The 12,791-nt window shown below is 38.5% G+C and overlaps 1 protein-coding gene across 1 annotated transcript; it reads left to right on the forward strand.

Moving 5' to 3' along the window:
- Positions 1-1,990: 1,990 nt before the first annotated feature.
- LOC18435173 (UDP-glycosyltransferase 90A1) lies at positions 1,991-12,423 on the forward strand. Its single transcript, XM_006845224.3, is given in 5 exon segments — positions 1,991-2,992; positions 5,954-6,073; positions 6,478-6,528; positions 6,781-7,436; positions 11,777-12,423. Coding segments are annotated over 5 exon segments (2,337 nt in total). The 5' UTR covers positions 1,991-2,114; the 3' UTR covers positions 12,409-12,423.
- Positions 12,424-12,791: the final 368 nt, after the last annotated feature.

The raw sequence follows: 12,791 nt of genomic DNA on the forward strand, positions 1-12,791 counted from the left end.
GCAGTGCGCTTACGCGTTTGAGGCTTAGGTAACCAAAGATGATTTTTGCTTCGCCCAAGACGCCAAACAACTCGTTTTCATGGGTGAAAATAAGGATAGTGATGCTAAGAAAGAAAAAAAAGTGACACCTAGGCCGAGATAAAAACAGAAGTACGCTTCCAAGATGAACTTTTACAGACATTTTACCGTCTAATGAAAAATTATAATGTAATACTATTATTTTTTTGAAACCATAAATAACTTAATTTTTAAAAAACACTTTTTTTTTTTTTTGAAATCTTCTTAATGTTGTATCTTAATCTTCTTAATGCTGAATCTTGTTGATCCAGCTGATTCTCTGAGTCGGATCGCCAATTCACCAATTCAACACGGTTTTTAGAGTGGCCGATCTGGTTTACTGGTCCCTTTTTTAAACCTTGTTATCAACCATTAACAAAGTAATCATTGTCTGTTTGATTAAAATAAGTGTTTTGATGGGGACTGTTTGGGTTCCAAGTTAGAATTGGAAATCTGTCTGGTTCCTACAAAATTACGGAGTTCTATCAAAGAACTAAGCAATTGTGTCAAGGAATTTGACGACGGAAATAAGCCGAATTTTTTAGTTCTCCTTCATTTTATTTTTTATTATATTTCAAATTTTTTATTTTTTTTCAAATTAAAAATTTATTATTTAATTTTTCTGGGATGATTATCACACCTAAGGATCGGTCCAGTTCGTCCAGAGTGAACTTCTAGAAGGCCGGTTTACTTTGCCGATCTAGATTTTGAGACATTGGTTAAAGTGATGCTTCCACCGGAGCATATTATATCCACTCCATTGGGTAAAAGACCTACCGGAAGGATCTCATCAATCTGAAATATTGGAATCCACATTAAAATCACTTGATGAGTATTTTATAGAAAAATTATTTTATTCTGAGTTCTTGAACACTTAAATTTGACCATCTAAATATTAAACAATCTTTAGTTATAGTAGGACATCATTTTTAGGATGCATATTTTTTTTTTGCTTTCTAAGGTTTAATGCAAGATTGAGGAGGTTACCTCTCCAAAATTTGAGATATTAAAAATACTCAATAATGCACTGAGGGAGTGAAACTAGGATATCTCAGCAGTATATTCTTCTGGCAATGGTAAAAAAATTAGGGAGGAACGTAAGAAAGACGTTCAATCCCCTTAAAATGTCACTAAATGGGTCGAAAAATTGTAAATTAGACTTTGAGGGTATATTTTTAAATTTTTATATCAATTTCATACTTCCTCGGAAAAAAAAGTTTAAAACATTCCAAATTACCCATGTTTAGTATTGGCAAATCGAAAAACTTAGGTATAACTTTGTATTCCAATTAAGCCATTTAAGGGTAAAATTATCAAAGTAACCTTGATTGTGCTGAATTCTCAATACCAAAAGCAAATTGAAAGATTTTCAACATTTTTCTAAAAATAAGTACCTTATTGATGCAGACCCTCAAGAAAAATTTGAAATATTGATCCCTATAATGATGATGAATTCCCAATACCAAAAGCGAATGGAAAGATTTTCAACATTTTTCTAAAAATAAGTACCTTATTGATGCAGACCCTCAAGAAAAATTTGAAATATTGAACCCTATAATGATTATAAATTGTTTCAACACTTTTTTATATTGGAAGAGTTTATATAAGGTGTTGCAACCTTAAAATGCATAATTATAGATGCACCTCAAAAATTTATTGGAAATGTTTTTTTAATGTTGAAAAGCCATCTAATCGATCATCTCGATATTACGATGTATGAATATGAATAAAATCTAAACCGTCTATTTTCAAGATTTTCATGTATTTATAGATCTACTTGATTTTAACCGTTTTTAGAATTTAAAATTTTATAATTAAATATAAATATAGATTTTAAGATAATAGTAAGAATTTTTTACAATAAAATTATATGTTATGATAAAATTTTAAGGTGTGACTTAATTGGTTGTTTAAAATTGCAGCCTTATAGAAACCGTACCCGGTTTATATTTTGCCAGAGATGGAGAAGAGATGATGTGACAATGTTCTAAATACAAGCTAGACGGCAATTCGAAGGAAAGAAGAACATAAAGCACGTCTTGCATGCAATATATTATATGAGGCTCCCAAAAAGCCCCGTGCTCAGTAAAACCCAACTTGAAGTCTCTGTAGCCATCGCCAGCACCACAGCCGAGCCTGAGTTAACCCGCCGGCTCATACACGTTCAGCCCACCAGCCTGAGCATGGAGCGGACATCCGCACCTCACATAGCAGTCTTCCCTTTCATGTCTCGAGGCCATGCCATCCCACTCCTCCACCTATGTGCCGCTCTCCTGCACCGAGGACTCAAGCTCACCATCTTCTCCACCGCCTCCAACTCCCCTTTTTGCAAGCAGAGCCTCCCCCAAGACCCCGGAATTTGCATCACTGACCTCCCTTTCCCATCGCACCCAGACTTGCCAAAAGGTTGCGAAAGCACGGAACAGCTGCCCTCCATGGACATGCTCCTTCCCTTTTTGAATGCGGTTAAAGAGCTCCGCGACTCCTTCGAGCAATCCCTATCAGAAATCGCAGAAGTCAATCCCCCCATCTGCCTCATTTCCTACACCTTCCTCTATTGGACTCAGTATGTCGCCGAGAAGCTATCCATACCCCGCCTCACTTTTATGGGCATGAGTGCCTATGCCACCTGCTTGTCTATGGCCATTACTGCTTATGGCTCGCCCATACCCAAAGACTCCGAACCAGTTTTGCTGCCCGGCATGCCACATGAGGTGAGGCTAACGCATGTCAAGGTGCTGCCCGAATTCCGAACACTGGATCCCAAAGACCCATCCTTGGCCTTTATCTTGGAGACGCATGCGGCTAAGCGCCGCAGCTACGGGGAAATACTTAATTCTTTCTATGAGCTCGAGCCCGAGTTTGTAGAGACATCGAATGGACAGGGCCGGCCTTTGTGTAGGGCCTATGTGCCTGTGGGACGAGCCAAAGCCGGGTAAGGTCTAATCAAGAAATCTCTAATACATTGTGAACTTTTAATGATCGAAATTTAAGGTTATTGATGTCACTAATGAAACAAAAAAAACTTTATTACTGTTTCTTCGATTAATCTTGTATACAAATGTTTAAATTTTGATCTGGCATCTTTTGCAGAGAGAATTCTAACCAGCATTTGTTTTTATGGCCCTGTTTGGATTAGACCATTTAGAGTTTTTTCACCTCTCTACAATTTAGAGTGCTTTTCATCTCTCTACACTTCTTGAGATTGACTTTTTTGTATATTTAAGGGGGGTGGCAAATATAGTGAGAAAGATTAAGATTTACCATTAGTTAAAGGATGAGGTTTTTGTAAGGCGTAGGCTTTATGAAAACATAAGTCCCACCTCAAATCCTCGTTTAAAAAGAACTTTTGGCAATATAAATTTCCATAAAGGCTCTAAAATCAATTTTCAATACCAACAATGAAATTTGAAACTAAAAAAGTGGTACAGATCTTATGGATCTATGAACACTTATTTTAAACCAAAATGGACGGTCTAAATATTTTGTCATAATAATTATGTTTTCAGAGCTTGAAATCTTTTTTTTTTTTTCACAACCTTAATATTCAAACCAAGATGATTGATGTAAAGTTTTTCTAATGCTTAAATTGTAATTTTTAATGATTTATAAAGTGAGGCTTTACTTATTTTGATAGGGCTGCAGCTCTATCAATTTATTTTCCCTAGATAAATAGATCAACAACAAAGTCTCTCTCTTACCGTTTCAACTAGTGTTTAACCGTTCCAGATCGAACATCATCATTGGTGGACGATCCGGTTCTTTGACTGGATCAGTGTTACAAAAGTATATTTATATTTTATTTCTAATTTTTATCAAAATATTAAAATATAGTGGGTGGTTAGCGTGTTGGAATAATATCCATGGTACACTAAGAGGTAAACCTTTCCCTTTAAACAAACACTTAAAATAGTTTTTAAAGTTAAACCTTGGAAAAAGAAAAGGTGGGAATAGAATCTGTGACCTTCGTAGCTTTGTCCATATCATTTCACCTTTCGTGTAATAAAATATGTAAAATATGCAAAGTATGTAATGAGGCTATTGTACAGGACGGTCATAACTATTTTTAACTATTTTTAACTATTGGATGTAAAATTATGTATGTATTATATTGTCTTAGGTTGAGGTTAAAAAATCATGCTCTTGAACTTTGTGACACACCCAAGCTATCAGATTCTATATTCTATTGTCATGAGTAATTGTGGTCTTTTTATACCAAAGGTAAATGATTTTGTTGTATACAATACCTATGGAATATATATTAGAACATAGTTTCTAGGAGTCGGCCGATTTATACTATACATATGTGAGCCCCCTCTTAAACCATCTTAGAAACCGAGTTTTCATCTAAAATTTCACGGATTTATGATCTAGGCTAAGATGATCATGAACATGAAAAAACAAAAGAAAATAAATAAATAAATAAAATAAAAATAAAATAAAATAATATATATATATATATATAGGAAAACACTACGCAATACCTATAGGCAAAAATGAACAGTGATTTTGCCAACCTCCATTATCGTCCAAAGTTAATCACGCTGTCAAGATTGTCTGATAGTATTTTATTTTTTATTTTTTTTCTACATATTGGAATGACCTGAAATTTGGATTGTGTATTCATAAAAAGAAGGGGAATCTTCAAAAATTATAAAAAAAATATTTTACATGAAAAACATTAACCAAAATACCCCCAAAAAGTTTCATAGGTATTTTGATTAATTTAGTTTTCACGAATATTTTTTTTAATATTTTTATTAGATGCGCCTCGGTAAGATGAACATACCCTACAAATTTCAGGTCATTTCGATTTGTAGAAAAAAAAATTAAAAATAAAATACTATCAGACAATCAAGACCGCACTATGAAATTTGGACAGTGATAAAAATAGGAAAAATCACTATTTATTTTCACCTATAGGCGTTGGAAAGACTTTTCCATATATATATATATATATATATATATATATATATATATATATATATATATATATATATATATATATATATATATATATATATATATATGTATTTTTTTTGAAACAAATTCTATACCATATAAACCTTGTGAGTTTTTTACAATGTCCATCTTAAAGATAGACGTAGTTAAGTAAGCGGGCTCTTGTACCCGTGTACTCATGAAGGAATTTTTTTATATATCATATATGTCAATTTTGTTTTTTTTTTTTTTATTTTATTTTATTTTTTGCCAAATCTCCAATCCGATCTTATCTAGCCGATCCATATCGCTGAATCTACTGACCTAAACCAAAATTGGTTGTGGTCAATCTACTCCATCAATCATTATCATCACTATCAATAGTATTTTCCAATTAATTGGGATCGATCTGCTCCATCAATCTGTCTTTTAGAACATTGGTTTACGGTTGAGATTTCTGAAGTCGTCTACAAACTAGCCTCTGCTATTCCCGCCAAAGAAAAAGACGTCACTTCTGTCCAATCAAGAGTATACAAGCACTTCCTTTTCTTTTATTGGAGCGTATGCTATGCTCCGGCAAGAGCATATTGTCCATTCATTTGAGTGAAATCTAACTTGAAAGGACTTTTTTTATTTGAAATTTTAATGTCCACTTATAAATTGCCAAAAGATTAGTATCAAAAGAAGAAATTTGATTTTTTCTTTGACGCTTGCATCTGCTGTCCAAAAATTAAACTGTCTATGTTAAGTTTCAATATGTTATTTTTTTCGGCCTATAGAGAGGGTTTCTTTTTATTTTATTTTATTTTTCCCTTGAGGGTGGTTGCTAGATTGAATAGGATGTATTGCCAAATTTTAAGTCCAAAAAATATTTCAGTCTTAAGATTTATCTGAGAGAGTAGATAAATAGTATGCTCCTGCAAGAGTATAAAATCTTTCTCCTGCTTTGCCGCAGGCCCGAAGGCAACGTCGCCGGACTCTTCTCAATGGTCCCACCGAACTTAAACGAAGTTATTTTACATTACCAAAAGATATTCTACTCCCACAGGAGTGGAATGTCCATTTACTCTATCGGGTAACCCCACATAGAATTAATTTTAGGACTTCAAATTTTGGAGATGTAACCTCTTCAACCTATAGGTTCGCCTCAATAAAAAATAAATTTTTTCATAATTGTACCCTCTATGCACATACAAAAGATACTCGAGATTGAATAGAGACCATCCAATTTTGGTAAGATCTAAGTATTACGCAGTTCAAATTTCAATTTTTCTTATTGAAAACAATCATTAGTAATTATTAAGTGGTTCCCAAAATTTTAGATTGAAAAAAATTTCCCAAGTAGGTCTTATGAGGAAGGGGTTAGATGTACACTACGCCCCAGAGGGAGCATAATCTATGTGTACTACGCCCTAGAGGGAGCATAATCTATGTGTTCTTTTTTAATCTTAACCTGACTTATCTTTATTCATTATTCAGCTTCATTGTAGAAAACACTAAAGAACCAAAGGTGCCTAATGTTTCCTTTAAGTAATATTCATACCAAACAAAAGCACATGTATATCTTCTTCTCTTTTTTGTTTTTTCTTTCTCTTTTTTGACAAGATCTGTTTTTTCGTTTCAACATCCACATGCATGTCATTTTCATTCGGTTCACTTACGTGTACCGTATTTTAGTTATAGGAATTGAACTTGAGATACTCATCCATATGCCCGAGTATGTGTGGCTATGGAGCGCGACAGGGAGTGTCTAGATGAAATTGTTGTCAATTTGAATGGAAGGATCATAAAGCAAAAGGTGGTCTATGAATTCATTCCTGTTATGTGCTTGAAATGTAAAGCATTTGGGCATAAAAGTCAGCTCCGCATCTTCAATACCACTGTAACCAGTAATACAACTAAGGAAAGAAACCCACCATCTTCTAGGGGAGAGGAGATTTGGCGGGTTAAGAAGGGCAACAAGGAGATATTCTTTAGAAAAAAACCAGTTACAACAAATGGAGGCCTATTTGAGGCCCTTCTAAATTTGCAGGACAATGACGAGGTCATGGTTTCCACAGCCGAAGATGCACATCTTCCACATGATCGCAGGGAGACAAATGAACAATTCCAGAGTGACCCCCCTCAATGCCAAACTGAAGTGACACCCAATAGTCCCCTGCGTGGGTTGGATGCAAACATGGATGATGACGAGGTCCAGCCCCGACCACGGTTACGAGCAGTGGACAACCTCGACGATCAATCATTAGAATCACACGATGATAATAGAGGTCAACCATCAAAGAGGGTAAGAAATGTTGAAGAAGAAGTTCCAACTAATGATCTTCCATTAGCAGAGGATGAGGAAATAACCTCACAGGGGTCAGCTAGGCATGAAGTGAGAATGACGAATGACTTGTTATTAGTAGAGGCCCAACAAATAGGAAAATATGGTCAGGGTAAGAAAAATGAGGTTCTAACTTGCAGATGATGGTGCACAATTGCAGGTCGACCAAATTCCGGGTAGACCAGTGTCCATTCCCCATCGTTTGTGAAGGGTTGTGACTTAGGACTCGGATGTCACACCCACCAGACTACTACTACATTAGAAGTAGATATCGAGCAACCTAACCCAAATGTTGCTTGTACACCTATGGAGGCCCATGCCAGACAAGGCTGTGAAGGTGCAAGTTATTCTCTTAAGACCACATCAAAGACAAGAGCTAATATGGACTAGCAGAAACACAAGACATTGAAGGCACAAAGAACCTCAAAGCAAAAATCCACGGATGTGCAACAGGAGAGGGGTGGTCACTCCTCTCTGCTGTGCAGAGAGAGAGAGAGATTTTGTGGGACTACCTACGGAACATCAAGCTCAGTACAGTGGCTCATGCTTGGGTATTTCAATTCTATTTTGGACCTGTCAAAGAAGCTTTGTGGTCGAAATGCAATTAGTCCATACTCTGAGAATTTTGAAAAAATGTTAGTGGACTGTGCCCTTGTTGACTTGGGTTCCTCGAGAGGGTGGTTCTCATAGTCGAATAGTAGTTTAGCGTCCCGGTGCATTAGAGAGCGACTTGACAGAGCAGTGGCTAATACAGAATGGATGTTGGCAATGCCGGAGGTCAAGGTTGAACTCTTACCAAAAGGCACCTCAAACCACTCCCCATTACTTGTCTCCCCTGTCCCCACACCATCACCTGGCCCTAAACCTTTCCGATGCTTCACCATGTAGCAGAATGCCCCAGATTTTATGGACCTCACTAAACAATCTTGGCATGTAAAGCTTGAGGGCACCCTTATGTACATATTTACAGCCAAACTCAAAAGACTGTGTGGGGATATCAGTAGATGGAACAAAAGGACATTTAGACTTGTTGACACCAAGATAAGAGAGATCAGAAATAGGCTCTCGACCCTGCATGATATGTTAAGTGAACATCCGGATGACCTTTCCCTTACCATGGAAGATGCTCAGCTTACATCCCAACTGCAGCAATATCTAGCACATGAGGAAAGTATGTAGAGACAGAAATCAAGGGAAATTTGGCTTAAAGAGGGGGATTCTAATACCAAAATTTTTCATATGTCCACCATAGTCAGAAGGTGGCATGACAAAATCATCTTCCTCAAAGACTCCACCGGCAACCAAATTTAGACCCTAAAGCTATTAAAAGCCACATCATGGCATATTTTGAGGAGCTTTTAGTACGTAAGACACAAAAAGCCACTCTAGTGGGTCCCACGGCTACAGATTTCCTTCCAGACAGGTGCCTTACAAAGGAAGATTGTGATGCATTAACAACTGAAATTTCCCTGGAGGAAATTCGAAAGTAAGTATGGGATATAAAATCAGAGAGTGCATCGGGACCAGATGGCTTCAGGGTGGAGTTTTATAAGATCAGCTAGGATGTTATCAAGATTGATCTCTTCAGTGCTCTTAAGGACTTATTTGGTAAAGGAAAGTTTCTCAAGGCCGTTAATTCTACCTTCATATGCCTGATTTCCAAAGTCTCCTACCCCACTATTATGAGGGATTTCAAACCAATTGGCCTTTGTAATGTATTGTATAAAATTATTAGTAAGATACTGGAAAACAGGCTCAAGAGGGTACTTGATGGACAAATACATCCTTGCCAAGCTGCATTTCTCAAAGGGAGGCTATCACCGATAATGTCCTCATGGCCAATGAACTGTTCTCCTTGTGCCACAAGAATTCAGCCAGCCCGAAGATGTGTCTTCAGTTGGACCTTAGTAGCGCTTATGACATGCTCTCATGGGGGTTCATATCCAACAGACTACATGCAAAGAGGTTTTCAAACATTTTTATAACTTGGATTCAGCATTGCATCACTACCCCATCCTTATCTATCTTGCATAATGGATCCCCTGTGGGCTATTTCAAGAGTAAGAGAGGCCTTAGACAAGGTAACCCTCTATCCCCAGACCTCTTCCTCCTTGTCATGGACTATCTCAGTAGAATGATCGATGCCACTACTACGGACAAATCACTCCCCCCTCCTTTCCTATCGGGGTGCAACAATGGGGTCACTCACCTCCTTTATGCAGACGACGCCCTCATCTTTAGCGAGGCTTCAACCTCGTGGTAAAGACCATTAGGCACATCTTTGACATTTTTTGTAGGGCGACGGGACAAAAACTCAATCACCACAAGAGAAAAGTCATGTTCTTTGGGGTTAGTAGCAGTCTGAGAGCACAAGTGCTTCAAAAACTTCAGTTTAGTTTGGGGGACCTTCTGACCTGATATTTAGGACTTCCTCTCTTTCAGGGCCCCTTATTAGGAAGACCATTGCCCTGATTGGCTCATGGCAAGCATTATCTTTGTCCTTTGCAAGACGATTACAACTCTTAAGATCAATACTCAATGCTTCTTCCATTTACTGGTTGCTCTTCTTATGTCTCCCTAGCCGCACTTGCACTATGATTGAAAGAATCCAATGCAAACGTTTTGTGGGCAAGGACTTCAGAGAATAGGGGTTTGTACTTGGTGAACTTGGATACTATATGTCAAAAAATAGATGAAGGGGGCCTTGGGATTGGTAGACTCTATGACTTTAATATGGCGGGCATGATGAATATAACATGGAGAATCATCCCCAATCCCTCCTCTCTCCTCTCCTAATTCTTCAAACATAGGTACTTTCGCCACTCATCGCTCTGGAATACTCACCCTAAGAGCTATTCACATGCTTGGAGGGGTATACTAAAGGGCTTGAGTAGATTGCAAGGCAATGTAAGATGGATACTTGGTGATGGCAAGCTGGTAGAATTTTGGGCTAACCCACGGCTTTTAGAGTCTTTCTTATGGGAGCTATATGGTGCCGATGCTCACGAGACCTTTGGGAACCTGGCAAAATCCAAGGTCTTAGATTACATTGACGGTACACCACAAAAATTGACTCTTCCAATACCTACTTCTACTCCACTCATTTGTGCATGGGAGTAGATTTATTCATATATGCTCCCTATCTACCCCTCTCCGGACCAACTTTCAGGGCTCTTTGGAAAACCCCATCCTATGTTAAAGCAAAGTGGTTTACTTGGCTCCCCCTGCACTCCCTATTACCCACCATGAACCTCCTCTAGTCTAAGGGCCTTCCTTTGGTCTCTGGATGCCCCTTTTGCCTCCAAGAGGAACAGTCATCTGACCATATCATTATACAATGTGTGTTTTCGAAGGTGCTTTGGAGATCTATATTTTGGAGATTTGGAAAATGCATACCACTTGAGCAATCTGTAATCATGATGATGGCGAAGTCATTAAAGTTCCAGTTTAGATCCAATGGTATGAAGAACATTTGGATTTCCACCTTCTCCACCACTGTCAGGCACTTGTGGGTCAAGCGTAATGCATGTATTCATGAGGGGAGAAGGACCTCTAGGGAGCATCTCTTGGGGTGCATCATCCACTTTGTGAGCAAGTTAGTAGAAGGGAAGGGTTGGGCTTTCCACCCCCCTGAAATTTATATTTCCACAAACCTCAAGCTTAAGTGGCATATCGCACCCCCCTCCACCCTTATCTCGATTGCATGGTCTCTCCCACCCACCGGGTATTTTAAGCATAACATCGATGACTCATCCTTTTGCGACCCAAGCACCGCATGATGTGGGAGGGATCATCAGAAATGGCACAGGTGGCTTCATAGTGGCCTTTGTTGTCCCTCTTGGCACCAGCTCCAATAATGTTGTTGATTTCTATGCCTTGGATAGAGGTATCTCCTTGGTGCATGAGATGGATTGTCGCCCTCTAATCATTGAGAGTGACTCCAGGTTGCTAGTTGACTCACTCATCTACCACAACTCTCCCCCATGGAGGCTTCACATCTTTTTGTCCAACTGTAGGGCAAAACTATACTCCTTTGCAGATCACCAATGGTAGATATTGCATATATTCTGGGAGGCGAATCTGATTGTTGATTACCTTGCTAAGTAGACGACATTCATGGCACAAGCCACAGTTTGGCGGCCTATCCCCCTGATTTTTTCACTCCCTTCATTTCGTGAGATAATGCCAATGTCCCTCTTGAAAGGCATGCTTAATTTCTCGTACATGTTCCCCTCTGTGATGTAACATTTTTCTTGTGTTCATTATTAAAAACAAAATCGGTAGGGGCTCGTTATCCCACTGATTTACCCAAAAAAACTTGAGACATAATGGTTCTAATATCAACTACTGACCACATACGCCTGTGATCTTTTGTATTTCACTTTAATATACAAACATGTATACTATTTTCTTCTAATTTCTCTCTTTATTCATTCCCACATCTTTATGCAGTGGAAAGACCCAATATGGAGCTGGCTAAGTGTTTGGATTGGCTTGACATGAAGGAGGATGGTTCGGTGCTATACGTGGCCTTTGGGTTACAAGCTCGTCAAGAGGAGGCTCAAATGAGAGAGATTGGCGTAGGCCTCGAGGGTTCGGGTTCGAACTTCTTGTGGGCGGTGAGAGGTGAGCCCAAGCTTGATGATGGGTTCGGGGACAAGGTCAAGGGGCGTGCGCTCATGATCTGAGGGTGGGTTCCACAAGTTCAAGTACTCAGCCACAATGCTGTTGGTGGATTCATGAGCCGTTGTGGATGGAACTCTCTTCTAGAGAGTCTAGTGTACGGAGTGCGAATATTAGGTTGGCCCATGATGGCTGAGCAAAGTTTGAATGGTAAGATGGTGGAAGAGGAGCTAGGGGTGGGATCAAGGGTGGTGTGGGGTGCAGGCGAGAACGGGGAGGTTGTAGAGAGAGAAGTTGTAGAGAGAGAGGTGGTGGAGTTGATGAGGGAAGAGAAAGGGGGGAAGGCAAGGGAGAGGGGTAGAGAGATAAAAGAGAAGGCTAGGAGGGCGGTTGGTGACAGTGGGTCGTCTTATAACAATTTGAGTGAGCTTATTGATGAGCTTTGTAAAAGGAAGAAATGAGCTTTTTCCTTGCCACTTCTACTTTCATTACTTTCTCTCTCTCTTTTATGTTTCTCGTTATGTATAGTAACAACATGGTCCTTGACCCACCCTCCATGGGCTCAGGCAGGACTCGGGCTAGTCTTGGCATTCCCTATCCAGTGCAGACTCCCTACATATATAATGCAATTGTATATAATGAGATCATTTATTTTTATTACATTTTCACTTATATAATACAATAATATGTAGGTATATGTCATCACATAAGTCGAAGATACTAGTCCAAATCTGTGTTTTAAAACTCAGATCGGTGGGGTAGAACATTCACTCACAGATTTATACTGGATCATAGATCAATGATTATGATTATTCTGAATCAGTTATCTAGAAAATATTTAAAA

Source organism: Amborella trichopoda, chromosome 13, assembly GCF_054954075.1.
Source record: "Amborella trichopoda isolate Santa Cruz 75 chromosome 13, AtrichopodaSantaCruz75HAP2 v2.0, whole genome shotgun sequence".
NCBI lineage: Eukaryota > Viridiplantae > Streptophyta > Magnoliopsida > Amborellales > Amborellaceae > Amborella > Amborella trichopoda.